General features: G+C 49.9%; 1 protein-coding gene across 3 annotated transcripts in view; it reads left to right on the top strand.

The window, feature by feature from the left end:
* Window positions 1-18,900, top strand: part of Tenm4 (teneurin transmembrane protein 4) — a 2,359,892-nt gene that overhangs the window by 2,288,203 nt on the left and 52,789 nt on the right. For all 3 annotated transcript variants that reach the window (XM_026784248.1, XM_013350155.2, XM_026784249.1), the window contains 4 exons: window positions 8,807-8,926; window positions 12,280-12,541; window positions 15,068-15,335; window positions 17,607-17,750. In XM_026784248.1, the coding sequence (XP_026640049.1) occupies window positions 8,807-8,926; window positions 12,280-12,541; window positions 15,068-15,335; window positions 17,607-17,750 (794 nt within the window). The remainder of the gene's footprint in view (window positions 1-8,806; window positions 8,927-12,279; window positions 12,542-15,067; window positions 15,336-17,606; window positions 17,751-18,900) is intronic.

Genomic DNA, 18,900 nt, shown 5'->3' with positions numbered 1-18,900 from the left:
GTCACCCACAGCCTCTCTGAGTTCAGTAAGGACAGCAGGGTTAACTCCTTTGCTCTGCAGAATCACGGCCATATGCCAGGCCCAGGGAGACTCAGATTGAGGGTTCCAGGCTACTGCTTGTAACTGGCTGGACCCCTGAGATATGGAAATAAACAAGCCACTCTTGTAGTATAGGCCTCTCCTCAGCATCCATCCATGTCTGGGATGAAGAAGCAAGAGAGTCCTCGAAGATATACACAACATAGGTGGAGCATTCACGTGCCAGAAAGCATGGAATAGGGAGGGGCAGGCCACAGCTCCTCAGGAAGGAAGGCTGGGCTCCCTGGAAGAAACCACAGTGGTGGTTCGGAGCTGAGGAGGAAGAACTTCAGAGAAGGGAGAACAGGGAAGGTCTCTCCATCTCCTGTTGAAGTTAGTTGGCTTTGTATCAACAGACACCGACGAGAATGCCTTAAAGGGGATGGTAGAAGGATGTCCAACCGTCCAAACAGAGAAGAAAGAGCACAGGACATAGACTGTGCAGCTTGGTGTCGGACAGGCCAGGAAGGGTCGGCAGCCTGGGCATCTCCTGGAAACCCTCAAGAGAGAACAGTGTCCTCTTCTGGTCATGCAGATGTCTGAGCAGCACCAAGAAGGTTGAGAAACTGGATGTAGGGCAGATAGCACCTCCATGAGCAGTTACTGGTTACAAGGGGATGCGCCGGCAAATAACACCCAACGCTATTTGTGTAGAGGCTGAGAATACATTCAAGAACCCTGTCTAGGTCTGAGACATGGTATGACTTTGACAAGCCTTGGCGGTTGTCAGCCCACTCACTCAGCAGATAGGTGGATGGGAGCGGGAGGGGGGAGGTGTGATAGAACACAGCATGAACAGGGAGTGACAGGACATGGCGTGGACGAGGGTGGCAGGACATGGCGTGGACGGGGGTGGCAGGACACGGTGTGGACAGGAGTGACAGGACATGGTGTGCACAGGGAGTGACAGGACATAGCGTGGACAGAGGTGGCAGGACATGGTGTGAGCAGGGAGTGACAGGACACGGCGTGGACGGGGAGTGACAGGACGTGGTGTGAACAGGGAGTGACAGGACATGGCGTGGACAGGGAGTGACAGGACATAGCATGGATGGGGAGTGACAGGACACGGCGTGGACGGGACTGACAGGACGTGGTGTGGATGGAGGGTGACAGGACACGGCGAGTCTAAAGAAGGAAAAGGTAATGGGAAAAAAGAAATGGTCACACATGTGGTATCCCACACTCCCCATCCCATGCTCCTGCCCTCATCTCCGGCCCAGGCTTCAGACAGCCACCAAGATCCTCCAAGAGGCTGAGCCGTGGGGATCTCCTAATGAACTCAGATAAACACCAACTTCCTGACAGCTGGGCTCTGAGTGAATTTATTATTGAATTACACTCCTGATCCTTCAAAACAAACTGAGCTGACAGGCTACCCCATCAGTTACCAAAGAGGGGGAAGGAGGAAAGAGAGACAGTGACAAACTACCTACTGGAAGATGGAAAAAGATAAAGCTCCCACTTCCTCCCAAACGTGTCAGCCGTAATATATTATTCATGTTGGTTTTTAAAACTCCCTCCCCACGACGAAATGAATGTTTATGATGATAAAGCAACAGGGTGGATTCCATCGAGGATGCAGGCAGCAGCGTCTCACGTCATCCTAATGAGCAGCTAACAACTCCTCCTCGGCCACTTGATCAGCCCTTCATTGATTTCAAAAGGAATTACCATCTCTGTTTGCCTTGCAGCTTCAGCGGGTTCCTCCTTGTCCATCACAGGAAGCGTTAGCAGAGGAGGCCGTGGTGATGCAGAGACAATTTAGTGCACAGGGAGAGCGGACCTAGATCAAGTTCTTGGGCAGTTGAGACTGGTGACCTTGAACAAAGGAGACACGCTCTTCTCTGTACTGTGAGGTTCAGTGAGATAAAATACACAGATGCCCGGCTGCTATGGTGTGCTCTGTGCCAGGCCTTGCTAGGAATACTGTCTATAAGCAGTGATGTGCTTAAGTCTCCACCTCCAACTCTGCCATACTGCAGAGGGAATCCATTGATGGCCCTTGGTTTAGAACCTGAAAACCCGAGGCACAGAGAAACTGAATGGGGGTTAAGGTCATAGGCTTGTGAATGGTAGAGGCGTCTGTTCTGTGCTGAATCTGGTCGGTTCCAAGTTCAGCGTCTCCAGTTCAGAAATCTCTACAGCAAGATGCTGTTACACTCAACATCTCCAGCTGGCTCTAACCGGCTCGTGGATGCCACACAGCATAGCACAACACACCAAGAGGCTTCACGCTACAGAGCACCGGCTCAGAGCCCAGCCGCCTTTAAAAGCAGTATGACTGTAGACACATCTCTCACAGACTGTGGATAAATTGCGGTTGGTACTGGAAAAATCCCATTCAGTCAGCGGGAGCTCACAGAAGACAGTGTAAGGGTTTGTACAAGTCAGGCATATAAATCCACTTAAAGTGCCTTATGCAGTGTGTTGATTTACATAGCCAGTAGCAGCACGGAGAAGCAAACACAAGAAGGCAGGCGACGCACACAGTTAGTTTTTGCTACCTAGATCCCTAATGATTTTCCCATGCCCTGAATACCAGCTATTTCCTTTGAATAAGGGGAAAAAAAGTTGCAGATCCTCTCCCTGCACTGAACATTTCCTTCATCTGTTTGTAGACTATGCCTCAAACAGTAAACCTAACACCTAGCACATTCCTGGCATTTTAAGTCTTTCAAACAAGGGGTACAAGCAGAAGCCAAGTGACCCATCGAGGGGCAGGGATCCCCACCGTGGGAAGAAGCTCCCGTGCTTTCAGCCTGGGGTCCCTAAACACATCCCCATCAAGGTCAAGTGGCTCCAGGTTCTCCAACACCACCCTCACCTTCAGCAAGAGAAGCAGCTCACCTCTTGATTCCGTAAAGCTTTAAGAGCTTATGCCACGCCACACCTTCAAATTCTAAGAGAGCCTCTCGGAAGATGTTTCCCTCGTCCTACTGAAAGTGAGCATCAGCCAGGCCCAGCGCTGGGAACGGAGTGTGCGGGAAAACATGGCTGATCCCATCTACGTGGAATTTAGCCCGTTTTGGAAATAAGATCATCTTAATCACATGACTCATGTTCTACAGAAGTAGCCCAGAGGGGCAGGAAAGGTGGCCTCTGCTTGGTCAATGCTCTGACTGAGTCTGAAAGATGAGAGACAGCTTTCCAGGGAGCAGGGTCAGTGAAGGACAGGAAGGACAGCTCAGAGGCAGGGGTGAGCACTGTCAGGAGCCCAGGAAGATTCTGAAATTCTCTGTTCGGAAGGCCACTTGAACCGGGTCGCCTAGCACCAGGTAAAAATTATTAAAAACTCTTTGGGAAAACAAAATCTCTAACTCCTAAACACATGTTGAATCCTGTTTTACACCAGATTGGGGGGGGGGAGGGACTCCAGGGCACTTAGCCGCTGAAGGGATAGGGGTTCAGATTTGCGTAGCTCTCCAGAGCCAGCCAGTTACCAGATCAGAACAAGAAGCCGTGACTGCCCGACCATAGTTCTTTCTTCTCTTTTCCCTTGAGTGACAGTCAAGGCTGCTTTTTTTATTCTGTCTGATGGAGGACTGGGTAACAATCCGTCTGTTGTCTCTCAGGCAGATTCTTCTCTCAGTCCCAAGCCTGGCCTCTGGCCTCACGAAGCCATCGGGCAGATCTCATTGCCACCAGCAAGGGCACCTTGTTCAGGCTCTGAGTGTGTAGCTGGGCCAATGCCAGTATTGTGACACCAGTCCTGCTGGCCTGGCAGGAGCACTCCTCCTGGCAGGGTTCACCCAGCCTAATTGCTTGTTTTGTGGCCCAGCTGCCTGGCATATGCTAATTCCATGTGTTGACACTCTGATAACAGGGACAAACACACTAGGGCATTTCAAAATGGCTTTTGTGAGTGCCAGCAAGTCACCAGGACCTGGGATTCTTAGACCTCAGTAACTCTAGCACCAAGCACAGTGCCCGCCTGGCTCATAGGGGAGAACTGGGACTTTTGTGACTATGTCGTATAGAAACTGCGGTCACAGTCAGGATTCGGAAGGGAGAACTAAGCCAATCGAGTTAGTCTCTAGGTGACCTTGAGCAAATGTTTTCTTTCTGAGTTTCAAGTTCTTGGTCGTTATTCACCTCACAAAAAGGAAGCTGCCCGCCATGCTTGCCGTACCTAGTGGAAGTGAGTCACAGCCCCCGACACGTGAGACAGCCTCGTGAACGTGAATGGTGTAGTCATGGGATTGTAGGCATCTTGGAGAGATAATCAGAAGGCGCAGAGGAGCTCAGAGGAAAGGGTGATTAATTGTACCAAGAAGACTTGGTGACAGCCTTACCGAAGTGGTGACGGTGCAAGAGACTCAAGGATGACTAGAAAATAAGACCTCTCACCTCCATCATCCCAAGCAAGGGACCCAGGAGGAAATAAGAGGCCTTGTCCTAGCTTGCTTTCAGTTTCTGTTATAGAATGTCACAACCAAAGGCAACTTGGGGAGGAAAGCGTTTATTTGGTTTACATGGGCCTGTCATCGTCTACCTTGAAGGGTTTGAGGACAGGAACTCAAGGCAGGAACTGATGCAGAGGTCCTAGAGGGGTGCCGCTTGCTGGCTTGCTCCCCATGGGTTGCTCAGCCTGCTGTCTTATAGAGCCAAGGAACCACCTTCCCAGGAGTGGCACTGCCCACGGTGATCTGGGCCCTGCCACATCGGTCATTAATCATGAAAATGCCCACATAGACTTGCCTATAGGCCAATCTGATGGAATCATTTTTTTTCCAGTTGAGGTTCTATCTTCCATGATGACTCCAGTTCATATCCAACTGAAAGAAAAAAAAATAGGAAGAAAACTAACTAGCACAGGTTTGATATGGCTAGCTGGGAAATCCAGAGTGGCAATGATCCTCACCTCTGATAGTTGGTTTCTTGCCAAGGTCGACTTTTAAAATCAAAGAAGCAGCAATTGTATCTTAGCCCCACCCACAACACCAAGCCTCACCTTCAGCATGAGGTCAGTGTCCCAGGAGAGTGTAAACGCCAACTCATTTGGGTTCCTGAGAACTGATTATTAGCCTGGTGGTGATGGCCTACGTCTTTGGTAGGAAGAAGCAGGTGGATCTCTGCGTTTGAGGCCAGTCTGGTCTACAGAGTGAGTTCCAGGACAGCCAGGACTCCACAGAGAAACCTTGTCTATAAAAACAAAACAAAACAAAAACAAACAAGCATCTAGAACTGAGAGAACCAGTTATTAAATGTTTAGGAATTTGGTAAGCTGGTTGCTAAATTGCTATTATTAGAAATTAAACTGTACCGCGTTGGAGATATGGCTGCTCTTCCAGAGGACCCGGGTTTGATTCCTAGTACCCTCAACAGTCTATCACTTGAGTCTCAAGGGATCCTATATTTTCTTCTGACCTCCATGGGCACCAGGCATGGACATTGTGTACAGACATACATACCGGCGAAATACTCATACACGTGAAACAAAATTTTCAGTTTAAATTAAAAAGCCTAAACTACAATTATATCAAAGGGTTACACATACTCGAGGCTTATCACTTCCTAAGGATTTGATTGGATTTTATAATTATCATTGCTTTTGAGCTTATTTGAGACTAATGGCATCATGAGGTAGGAATACCCCATAATAGTTTACCACTGTGCATTTCTCCCCAACTCTGTGGCATCATGTTGGCAGCTTGAATGCAGCCACGATGGGAGCGTTTACACCACAGGAATGGGTAAATACCACTCTTGACAACTGCGCCTGTCACTCTCCTCTTCTCTGTCCCCTTCACGCTCTCATCTGTCCTTAAACATCTACCAACGCCCCGCTGGTCGTATCCACCGAATAACCGCATAAAGGGAGCAATTGTTGGGAAACCTAGCTCTTCTCAAACCTCCTTAGACAAAAGCGCGTAGCGTGAAACACATACAGAGGCCTCCACCAAGTGACTTTCCGCATCTCCTTTGTGGCACGGGGACATCTTAGCGTTAAAGAGGGCTTTCTCAACAACTGAGAGCCGCGGTTAAAGAGAAGAGGATGGAAGTGTTTTACTCTAGGACCTGGTTTCTGAGCCAAACGCCTGTCTTCTGCCACGAGGCCTCAGTGGCCCGGAGGGGCTAGGCGTGTCAACTTAATCGTCTCCAGAATCCAAAGCAGTCGGCAGGAGCCAGCGCTAGCGTTACATCTGCTCTGGTTTGCCGGACGGGGACTAAACGATAGCCAAATGCTGATGCTTTAATGTTTCCCAACGACCAGGAAATTCCCTCAAAGAACAATCAGAGGATGCCGGTCTACAGGCACATGGGTTGGAGGAGTGCGGGGTGCAGCCAGGGAAGCCCCATGACGGTGGTTACCATCCAGGCAGAATCCGAAGGTGCTGTGCATGTCAGGAGGCTGGAGAGTAGCCAGGACCAGGCGCTGAGATCTGTTAGTAACTCACTGGAAGGACAGAGTTCCAGCGAAACAAAATTCAATTGTCCTCCACTGAAGAACGCCTCTCTCAGTACCAGCTGAATGCAATTGATGGAATAAATACCTCCCATTAGCAGAAAGATAATTTCACATAAATACTCTGAGAGACCGTCTGAACAGGACTGCAGGTCTTCGCTGAGCCTCGCCTGCTTAACTGACTTGCCATGTAATTGCATTTAGACCAAGGGCCTCGGAAGGAAAGCTCTGACTGAATTAGCACCAGTCAGACTGCAGAGTGAGGTGAGGTGAGGTGAGGTGAGGTGGGGTGGGAGGGGTGAGGCTTGTAGTGCATTGTGGGTAGGTGTTGTTGCCTTCAGAAAGGACAAGCTGACACTAGTGAGACCAGCTGCTTGCAAGCCTGGTGTTAATTCCTTTCCTCATCAAACAGAGAAAAGCTTCTCACTTGAGGGAAGTAAGGATTTGGGTGTCTAATAAAGACGGGATAGAGTTTGAGATTTTTTTTTTTCTCATGAATGCCCACAGGCCTTATTAGTAGCTCTTCCGTAGACCAGGAGCAAAAGGGTTCCTGAGGCCGAGGAGTGAGAGAATGTGAGCAATAGCACCTGCATTTATGGCCGTGTGGATAGTGTGTCATCAGTGGCCGTGACCACAGTGTGTCATCAGTGGCCATGTCCACAGTGTGTCATCAGTGGCCGTGACCACAATGTGTCATCAATGGCCATGTCCACAGTGTGTCATCAGTGGCCGTGACCACAGTGTGTCATCAGTGGCCGTGACCATAGTGTGTCATCAGTGGCTGTGACCATAGTGTGTCATCAGTGGCTGTGACCATAGTGTGCCATCAATGACTGTGACATTGTGTGTCAGCAATGGCCGTGACCATAGTGTGCCATCAATGGCCGTGCCCATAGTGTGCCAAGAGAAGGAGAGATTCTGTCACCATTGCATCTAGGTCTTCTTTTGGTTTGTTTCCTACTTTGAGGTCCTTAGAAAATGTCATCTATAAAATGATCCGATTTCTGAAATACATGCAAACCATGATTCTAGATGATGGCAAATTGTCTTGTTTTTTTGCTCAATCCCCCGTTGTTGTTTTTGTTGGTTTGGTTTGGTTTTTTTGCTGTGACTGAGTACTTGCTAGTTATGGTCCAGGCACTGCACTATAGAGAAAGCCTCGCCATGCCCTCAAGCAGCCTGAGATCCAGGTGGAGAGGAGAGAGATGTGAAGTAGGCAAGGTACTGAGGTGTCTGTCTGAGTGTTCGAGGGAGTAAGATGGGAGTTCTGAGCGGGAATGTCAAGAAAGGCTTTAGAGAAGAGATGTCCTTTGAAGTGGGTGTTGAGGGATGAGGATGTTGGGGGGTGCCTGCAGAAATGGGATGAGAATGTTGGGGGTGCATGCAGAAATTGGATGATAATGTTGGGGGGTGCATGCAGAAATAAATAAGATGAGAAGGTTGGGGGTGCCTGCAGAAATAAATAAGATGAGAAGGTTGGGGTGCCTGCAAGAAATGGGATGAGGATGTTGGGGGTGCCTGCAGAAATGGGATGAGGACGTTGGGGTGCCTGCAGAAATGGGATGAGGACGTTGGGGTGCCTGCAGAAATGAGATGAGGATGTTGGGGGTACCTGCAGAAATGGGATGGGGACGTTGGGGTGCCTGCAGAAATGACATTTTAGGCAGCTGGGAGGCTTCACACAACATTCTCCCTGCAAATGCGGGAAAGTGCGTGGTTTGTTGTCTAAGTACAGGGAACAAGGGGGAGTTGGGGGAGGGAGTGGGTCTGGGAGTGGGGACAGGCTCCCAAGGAGACACCCCATCATTTGTCCTTCTCTTTCGAATGCCAGGTGGAAGGAAGTGCACCCCTCACCCCGATCTCTTTCTTGTACCCTCATTTCCAGTAGTGTCGTTTTCTATGTTCCAAGATGAGAAGCAGAAAAAGGCAAACAAAAATGAGGCTTAAAGAACTGTCACATGCTTGCAAAAATTCAGAGATCTAGGAAGTAGCAGAGCTGGGATTTGAACCTGGGGCACCTGACTCTGTGGTTCCCATCATAAATATACTGTGTTGTTCCCTGGGATCAGCTTTCTCCCCTTACGTGAATCATGGCTTTAGAAAAATAACACTGGAGTATGATACTTGAAAATATTTCCTCAGAGTGATTCTCTCGAGGACACTTTGATCCCTTGAGAGGTGACAGATTATTATCGGAAGTGAACACCTGGGGCTCCTGGATGTAAGGTGTGTCTAAGTGACCAGCCTTTTGGCTATAACAGAGGTTTCCCTGCTGACCATGAGAGGCACTTCATGCTGTTCCTTCTCCTCCTCCCACAGGCATGCATGTGTTATCCGTGGACAAGTGATGACATCAGATGGGACCCCGCTGGTTGGCGTGAACATCAGTTTCATCAATAACCCTCTCTTTGGGTACACAATCAGCAGGCAAGATGGCAGGTAGGAGACCTTTTGTGGGTCAGGGAGTTAGGGCCTGTGGTCTCCCAACATGGCTGCCCCTGGATTGGTTATGTGGACAGAGGGTGAGACAGCCTGCCTTCTCCCACCCAGTTCTACAGCCTATGGTCTTACTGGGACCTGTGTCTAACTCTGGCCTCTGTCCCTTCGGCTGTAAGCTAAGCACTTTCTTCTCACGAGGCTCACACATAAACTCAGGGCAGCTTATCCATATTCTTCTCAGTGGTCCCTCGTAGGAATACTGTGACATTCTTCCTTTCAACCACCTAGGAGTTACTTCAACAGAAGCCACCTCGGTGACAGCAAATCCTGACCTTTGCATTTCCTCTGAAGTGGTTTACTTCATCAACAGTACGAAGTAAAGCTAGGGTTTCCATGATGGCCTAGAACTCCCCCAGTGACTGGCGTCTGCCTGCACAAATACTGCTGCCCAACCCTCGGCTTCTTCATCTGTAGCCTGACTCTAACGTTCTCGACCTCATAGGCTGGTCAGGAGAATCAAAGGAACGGCTAGGATAGTACAATGGATGGGGATCACCTAGCACGTAGTAGGTGCTTAAAAAAATCACGACTTCCTGCCACACACTAGGGTTCACTAGCGTGACACAGGGAAAGTCAATCAATAGTGGATATTAAGACTACAAATTATGATGAACTATTGAGGAACAAGGAGATAATAGTACAAATATTTTAGGAAAATAGAAAGCGAGTGGAATATTTAGCCCGTCGGTGATGATAAGTCCTCTATTTTTAATGAGCCCGGTGGTGCCAGTCCATTTGGCTGAGCGTGGGCCCATAAGGTTGCTTCTTCACTCTGCCTTGGAAGTTATGCTCCAGCCGGATTGATTTTAGCGCCTCTTTAATCCAATATCAGATGTGAGCATGTCCCAGCCGGGGTGATAATGAAGCAGGACTCATCCGTTTGTGCCTCTAAGACAGCTTGGCAAGCGAGGTGTGGGGAGCCTCCCCTCCTCCGTGGCAGTGGGAAGGGCCCAGCTGGAAAAGCAAACTGACCAGGCCAGGCCACTGCTCCCCCTGCTGCACAGTTCATGCTCGGAAGGCCCTCAGCAGCCACCCACCAGGGCAGGAAGGAGCTCCCCCTGTTCACTCCGTCTGGTCTTCGGGTTTTGGATAGCACAGAAATGGCAGCTGTGGGTATCCTCGGCCATGGATATTCTTAGAACGCTCCCACCCACAGGGGAACAGTCATCGAAAATGGAGCTTCTCCAGACTGCTCTTTTTGCCATGACACCCACCACATGAAAGAGCTGACTGTCAGTCAGGAGGCACCGCTGGGCTTGCTCAGACTGGATCCACGAAACATGCCATAGTAATCCCACATGCGGTGACCTTAGCACTCACCCATTCTTTGGCCCTCTGTTTGTGCTATGCTGATTATATGTACTGCTTCATAAGGGCATTAAGTGCTCAGAGGAACGGCTCCTGCATCAGCCTCCCACATGGTGACACAGCCAGAACGTGGCATTTCAAATCAGTCCTTGCTGATGCATCTTGGGGCTAGCATGCTCTTTCCAACATAGACACCACAACATATGGAAAAGCTACCACTTGTTCCCATAGTGTCTGAAACTCCCTCTTGTATGTGAGCAGGGAACATCTGGCCCACTCCGCTCCTCTCTTCTGTGACTCAGTTTCCCTTCCCCCGATACACAGGAGAAGCCATGAGGCTAAAGATGGTCGGGGGAGAGAATGGATGGAAATGCACTAAAGGCCTACGCTGCGTCTGAGTCGCCTGTGTCATCTTCCATTTCCAGGCAGCACCATGACGTGCTCCCCAGTTCCCCACCCACTTCACACACATACATACATGCACACATGCGTGAATGCATGCACATGCACACACTCAGGAATGCACGCACACATGCATCCATATACATGCACACATACACACACATGAATGCGCACACACATGCATGCACACACACACGCACACATACGCACATGCACACACACGCACAACCAGATTTTAGCAATAGCTAATACACAGAAAATAGTAACAGAGAAATTACCCGAAAAGATCATTTAAAAGATGGAAACTATACGTCAACTAGAACTAAGAGAGCTCCTAACAAGGGGAGACTTGAAACATGGCTGTGCTGAGTGCGGCCCAGGGAATACAAGGGACTCTGGGCTTGTCCACCCAGCACCCATCCAGCTGATTAGTAACCCTGGCAAGTGATTATGATGGTCAGCCTAATTTTACAGACAGGGAAACTGAGGCCTGGAAGATGGTCTAACTCACCTGTAACGTAAGCAGTGCAGCTTGGACCAGAGAGAGACAGGCTCCATTTGAGAGCCAGGCCTTCCCTCCGGGGCCAGGTCAGCATTCACATCTTCCGCAGGGTTCCCCTGCCAGATGAGCAGGCCTGGCCTCAGCCCATTGCACTCATCTCCTGGCCTGCTCACAGTCTTTTCAAGTTTGTCTCTCCCTCCCTCCCTTCTTCCCTCCCTTCCTCCAGACCGCCTCTCTTGAATAGAGTTTGTAAGTCTGGCCAAATTTCTGTTTGGAATTTTAAAACATTCTGGCGAAGTTCTGTGACAAGATTGTCAGCCCGTGAGTGTTTTCCCCGAACTGTGGGTACACTCCTGGAGAATCTTTGAGTTCAAGGCCAGCCTAGTCTAATAGTGAGCTCCAGGACAGCCAGGACCATAGTCAGAACCTGTCTAAAAAAACAATTAATTTTAAAAGAGAGAGTGAACTGTCTCAAATAACAATAACAATCATGTACAGAAGCAATTGAAGAAGACACTCATATCAGCCTGTGATCTCCATACATGTTCATACACAAACAGTACAGGTACCTACACACATACACACATTTGCTCACATGCACACAGAAATAATCCACACGAAAAGTTTGGGCTTTTATAGATGGGAAAACTGAAGAGGCTGGCAGATTTACTCGTGGCCACTCTGTAGTTCATGGCGGTAAGGACTGGATTCAGGGCTCCCAGTGCCCAGGTAGCACCTGCTGAATCGCATTCTGCTGGCTCCTTAGTGGGCTCTGGCTCTTCACAGTGATAGCACCAGGAGCTCTGTCGCAGGGGCTCCCCAGATGCCCGGGGTCCTGCTAAGCAGCCCCTGCTACCGTGCTTTGGCGTCTGTAACCGCCCCCATCCCCCGCCATTCATTTTACAGCAACAGCTAGCGGTTTCCGGAGTCACTGTCACTAGTTGTGGCTGCAGTCCAGTCTCTGAACATTAGAGTGGCCCTCAACCAAGGACTCGGTCCCTTCCTGGGATCTTCTCACCGTTCACAATCTCACTGTTCTCTTCTTCTTCCCCTTCCCACTGCTGCTGTCCTCTGCCTGCAGCTTTGACCTGGTCACGAACGGCGGCATCTCCATCATCCTGAGATTCGAAAGGGCACCCTTCATCACGCAAGAGCATACCCTCTGGCTGCCCTGGGACCGCTTCTTTGTCATGGAAACCATCGTCATGAGGCATGAGGAGAATGAGATTCCCAGCTGTGACCTGAGCAACTTCGCCCGCCCCAACCCCGTGGTGTCTCCATCCCCCCTGACGTCCTTCGCGAGTTCCTGTGCTGAGAAAGGCCCCATTGTCCCAGAAATCCAGGTACTCGGGCTTCTTGATGATGTCAGGCCATTCTTTTATTTTATTTGGGGACAGAGGACAATCCCAGAGACAACGGAAACCAAGAAAGTCCCCCTACAGGCTTGGGCGAGACCCCAAAGGCCAAACCCCATAGTGGACATGGCATCAGATCATGAAGGCCATTTTACACGCCTGCCTACAATCCGCCTGGCACACTAAGCCTTACAACAAACTCCTTGGTTCTTTCTACTCTGCCATCCTGGTCACCCTACCTTACTCATCCTCAGCTTTCAGAGTCTCACTTGTCTTGGTATTTCTGCTAAAAGTATAACAACCCAGTTTCTACACACAGGACTAAGCCATGGGATCCCAACTAGTAAGCATTTTAATAAAGAGTAAATAAGAAAAATGGAACATGGGTTACTTAGCGCAACGTCTGACACCTACTAAGTGCTCGATACGTTTTAGCTCTTATTATTTGTAAGATTATTTAACACATGCTGCCTCCATGTCGATTACGGTTTGCCTTGGATCGGATCTACACACGCAAATGTTTTACCTAATTATCATTAAAGGGAAGTAATTGAGAAAAATGCATTTTAATCTGATGAAAATGAAGATCAATTCTTTGCCAAGAAAAACCATGCTGAATTGAATCTCCTCCATCACCCCCGGGGGTTGGATCTCCTCTGCCATCCCCAGTCTGATGTCTTCAGGCAGAAAAGGAGGTCCAAGGAGGAGGGGAAATGGCAGCGTAGAAGCCCAGAGAGGCTCAGGTCACCTGCCTGCCTAACGAGACCTTCAGCAAAGTGCATGTTGATGGATCGCCCTGGTGCTGGTGCAATAGAGCATTTATACGCGCGCACGTGTGTGTGTGTGTGTGTGTGTGTGTGTGTGTGTGTGTGTGTGTGTTTCATGTCTGAGTGAGCAAACCCATCTCACTGAGTGTGCCCTGTCGAGCAGCCTCCAGTGCCGGTCCCCAGCAAGGAAACAACCATTCCTGAATCCTCACTGTGCTCTGGGCAGAAAGCTCACTCCTTCTCAGAGATGCAGTGCCTGTCTCCCGTCTCAATGGCCAGGCTGACCTTTTGTATGAAATGCTTGTCAGCAGAGACAGGACTTGCTGGAGAGAAGTAATTTGTTCCTCAACCCCGGCTCAGTTCCAGCCAGACATCTTTTCCCAGGAGCAGGGACTGTAGAACAAATGAGGTTCAAGGTCACCCCTCCTTACAGTGCTCCCTGAGCCAGGTGCCTACAGGTTCGGCTGGGGCACAACCCTTGCTTATTGTGAGTCCCGCAAAACACATAAAAACGAACTCTTTGTTTTTCCAGCCCCATTGCCCGTTAGTCCTCACAACTGCTGGGATGTGGAAACTGTGGTGGGCACATTAACGAAGGAAAATATTTATGAGAGCATCAGGCCAGCACTCAAGTGCCGCCCGTGGCTCACCCGGGTGTGTAGCCTACCTCGCCTGGAACTATAAACTGGGAAGACAGCAGTGGATTAATCCCAATCTATAGCATTTCCTGTGTTCAAGAAAGAAGCCTAGACAAAATGTCTCCACCCTTCTATGGAATAAACAGGATGAAAAAGGCCCAGTTCCTCTGTAAACACAGGGTAAATATAGCCCTTGTCCCTGAAATGGACGTGTTAGGCTCAGTTGATTTAATGTCCCCTTCTTGAGAAAGAGCCCAGAGCATCAAGCTGATGACAGTCCCCTGCGTTTGCCTTGTGGGTGATCGTCTGGAATCCGCTGACTGTGTCCACCTTCAGTCTGAGCCTGCTGCCTTCCCTCCTTTGCTCATCGTGAAGGCACTGGAGCTAGGAGCCAGTGTGCACGGAAACTCCATGTGGGCAACCCTCTGGAGACGCACTGGGACATTGGAACAGGGTCTCGTCAGGCTCTCAAGCGCTGCCTGATGTGTTTGTTCAACCCTGTGTGCTCTCTGTTGACCTTCCTGGAAAGGACACATTGAAACTATATCTCGCTTTAAGAACACTTCAGACAGAAACAGTCTACCAGGCTCAGGCTGCTGTTTAGGTCAGTGTCTTTATGGCACCCCTGCTCTCTGTACCGTAGGGACCAGCCACACCACTGTCCTGCCTGATGGCAGTGGTGGGCCAGGCACTTTGCATGTGTGGCCTTACCAGTGGTAACCCAGTGAGGAAGAGCAGATTCCCAGATTCTTGTGTTCTCCCTACTGACATAGCTAATCAGTTGGGAGTGTGCATTGCTGAGTAACCAATGGCCACAATAAAATATCTTCATTCATGTTACACAGGGGAGGAGCCCAAGGCTCATGGAGGTGAGTTTGTTAATGCAGGTACACCGTGCAGGAACTGACCATGGAGACCAGGGCTATTCTTCCTTTCCTCACCTCTCCTTAACTTCTTTCCTGCTATTCTCCCTTCTCCTCCTCACCTCCTTCCCTTCTGCTTCCTCCTGTGCCCCATGAACACCCAAAGTCCACAAGATATGTGATGTCACTTCCCTTCCCCCCCATGACCTTCAGTGACACCCCTGCTGTGCTCTGTCTGTGCTGTAGGCCCTGCAAGAGGAAATCACCATCGCGGGCTGCAAGATGAGGCTGAGCTATCTGAGCAGCCGCACGCCTGGCTACAAGTCTGTCCTGAGGATCAGCCTCACACACCCCACCATCCCCTTCAACCTTATGAAGGTCCACCTCATGGTGGCCGTTGAGGGCCGCCTCTTCCGGAAGTGGTTTGCTGCAGCCCCTGACCTGTCCTATTACTTCATCTGGGACAAGACAGATGTCTACAACCAGAAGGTGTTTGGGCTGTCAGAAGCCTTCGGTAAGCCTCCCCTAAGTATCTGCAACACGGGTTCCACGCGTCGACAGAGACAGAGCAGAACCAGAGAGTGGCTTCCTTCGTGGATGTTTCTTTCTTCCCTCCTTCCTCTTTTCAGGTCAAAACCACCTAAGGCTTACTGGGGCAGTAAGACCTCAGTGGCCATCTATAACCTACATGAACATTGGAAGACCCAGGTGTGCAAAACCCAAGCATGAAAAGTAGTTAGAATCAGAACGGTCCTCAGGAAGCACTCTGGTGGTGTGTGTCGGGCTAAAGTACACCGTGTGCCAGAAAAGTAGAATATGTTATCTGGCCACCCCGCAGCCGTCCTACTGAAATCTAAAATGAAAATAAAGGCGCTAAGGTTGGGCTGCTGCCATGTTTTTGGTTATAAGAGCTGAAGTCAAAGCTTGGTTTTCGGCCTCATGGTTGTTTTGACTGGTTGAGACAGGGCTTCCCTCCGTCACCCTGAGTGACCTCAGATTTTCTGTGTTGCACAGTCCGGCCTTGCACTCACGTGATTCCTGATTCAGCTTCCTGATTCAGCACGGCCTGGTGCTAGGATCGTAGGTGTGCGACACCATGCCCAGCTGGCCTCATGATTTTGTCTCCCAGCAGAGAGGTCACCTCTGGTAACTGTTTTTACTACTGTCTTTAGGGATGAAACCAAAGTTGGCTGCCTCACCAGGATCTTGTGCCTGGCAGGATGACCGCCCTTCCTGCTTCTGGGTTAGAGCAGGCTCCCAGGAGCTTCAGCGATGGGCAGTCAGTAGTCATGATGCCCAACAAGATGTCTGAGGAGCAACAGCCCAGCAAATTCCTTCACCTTGATCCCGATCCTCTTTCACGTGTCTTCAGATAGCAATAGCGGTTAGGAACCTGGAAGTTGTGTTGAGAAAAGGAAGGAGGGAGGGAGGGAGGGAGGGAGGGAGGGGAGAAGGCGTGGCAGGAAGTGGAGGGAGGCAGGAAGAAAACAAGAGGACCTCTGGAACTCTTGTTTTATGGTTGTGCTGTGACACATGCTAGTGTCACAACAAATCCTCACAGCCACGTCCTTTCGGGGATGCTGAGGTGACATCCCAAGGATGCAAAGATAGATGGAAGAAAGCTAGATTCATTCGGCTCTGCGTTAAGATTTGCATCCCTACCCTGTATGCCAGGGCTCGCCAGGAGCAGAAATGCCACACCTCACTGTTCACAGGCCCTTCTGTCATCTACAAAGGTAAAAACCAGGCCCTGTAGCCTTCTCCACTAAGATGAGCAGATTTAGAGCCCACTAGGTAGTTTCAAAAGGTCCATGCCATGAGATTCCAGTGTGGCCAGAGGCTTGGGGACATCTTCTAACCCACTCCCCTGTTGCTGCAGGTGGGGCGCCGTCTCCCAGGGCAGCTGTGAACAGCCTTCAGAGGCCGGCCAGCAGTTCATTCTTATCTCAGTCAAATGACATGTTTAGATGTTGGCAGGTGGAAAATAGAGGAGCTACTCAGAGGAGATGCTTTGCCTGTCTCCACTGATGCTCTCCCAAGGCCGCTGCCTGGGCCTCCACGGAAGCCAAGCTTAGGGAACTAGTGATTTTTTTAAATCACAGATGACCGAGAACAATCAGCCTTATCCACTGAGTACGTCCCTTTAAGCGTTTCCTATGACATCTGTGGTCTTCGTCCACCATGATGTCCAGGGGCTGAGTAATATCCCTGGCCTGGGCGTGATTAGAGTCTCACCTGATGAAACACTGTGTTAGCTTCGATTATCCACTGCCACAAATGAGAACACACTGACGAGTTAATGGGGTACTTTCCTTATTAAAGATGACTTCCGGGCTGAGAAGATGGCGCCCACAGTAAAAACACTTGGAATGTAACCATGGTAACTAAAGTTTGGATCCTCGAAATGCATGTAAAAGCCAAGTGGTCTCCACACGCGTGTATACATGCCTACACATGCATACACATTCACACACGTATGAACAGCACCACAGCGTATACAAAATATTTTAAAGGATTGTTTCCCCAGAATCAGTTCACTTGGGTCCTTTGAAGGTATGTGGCTCATTTAACTCTTCTTAATACTGTGCGATTGTTCTTCTTTAAAAATTGGTTTTAAGGGCCAGCATCACTGTGTTGGTAATCCCACATGGTTCTATTGCCCAAGTCAAAGCATGATCCTTCTCGTTCCTCTTCCATGAAAGACAATCAGAGGCCTTGCCTGTCGGCCTGAGGGTCAGGGCGGAGGCTCTGCTCACTCGTGTCCTTTCCTCTTGTGTCCCTGCAGTTTCCGTGGGTTACGAATATGAATCCTGCCCAGATCTGATCCTGTGGGAGAAAAGGACGGCAGTGTTACAGGGCTATGAGATCGATGCCTCCAAGCTGGGGGGCTGGAGCCTGGATAAGCACCACGCCCTGAACATCCAGAGCGGTGAGTGGAACCATGGGAGTCCTTAAGCTGAGGTGGCACCTTCTCCACTAGACCACGGAGCCTAAAACAAGGCATACAGTGAATAATGTGGGCGCCAAGGTGAGCCTGCAGAAGGTTGTTAGCAATGCCAGCAAGGCATGGGAGAAGCACTTCGTTGCCATCAAAGCAGCAACAGAGGGAGGAGCCCTGGGCAGCATCCCAGAGTATCTAGGACTAGCCCAGAGTGTCACGGAGTAGATCCTCCAAGAGGACAGGGCAGGAGTCAAGGCACTGAGTTCAGAGCAACTGGACTTGCAGAGAAAGGCCATTGTAATGTGAGCCGATGTATTCATGTTGTGTGGGATTCTATGGTAAACCCTGGGGATGCAGAAATGACAGAGACATAATCTCTACACTTGAAATGAGATTGGTGGAAAGAGAAAAGCAAGCCTGTGTACCCGAGAAACTGCGGTACACAGATGTGGATGGAGCCTGAGAGATGCATTAGTCAGAATGGTCAAGAGCTGCATTCTGGGGCTGAAGCGATAGCTCTCAGTTAAGAAAGTGTTGGTCTTGCAAGCACGGGGACCTGAGTTCCATCCCCAGAACCCAAGTAAAAAAAATGCCAGAAGAAGGCTGGGCACTAGAAAGATGGCTCAGCCATTAGGGGCAAATGCTTTTGTAGAGGGCCTGGGTTTAATTCCCAGTGCCCACACAATGGCTCACAGCCACCTGTAACTTCAGTTCTGGGGAACCCAATGCCCTCTCCTGGCCTCTTCAGGCACCAGGCACACATGTGGTACACATACATACGTGTAGGCTAAACACTCATATACAGAAAGTCTATCTTTTAAAATGCCAGGCATGACAGGATATGCTTGCCATTCAAATCCTAGAGAGGAGGAGATGGGCTCACTGGGGATCCCTCACCTGCCTGGTCTACTTGGCAAGTTCCAGGACATGAGAGGCCCTGCACCAAAATTACCAGGAGGGTAGCACCTGAGGAAGGGTGACAGAATTTGTCCTGTGGTCTCCAAGTGCAACTGCATACACCTGCACACATCTAAACATGTACTCATGCATGTGCATGCACACACGCACACTCACACACACACGCACACTCACACACACACACACACAGAGAGAGAGAGAGAGAGAGAGAGAGAGAGAG

The sequence above is a fragment of the Microtus ochrogaster genome, chromosome 22 (genome assembly GCF_000317375.1).
Source record: "Microtus ochrogaster isolate Prairie Vole_2 chromosome 22, MicOch1.0, whole genome shotgun sequence".
In the NCBI taxonomy this organism is placed as follows: Eukaryota; Metazoa; Chordata; class Mammalia; order Rodentia; family Cricetidae; genus Microtus; species Microtus ochrogaster.
This window is presented reverse-complemented; position numbering and strand designations above follow the sequence as displayed.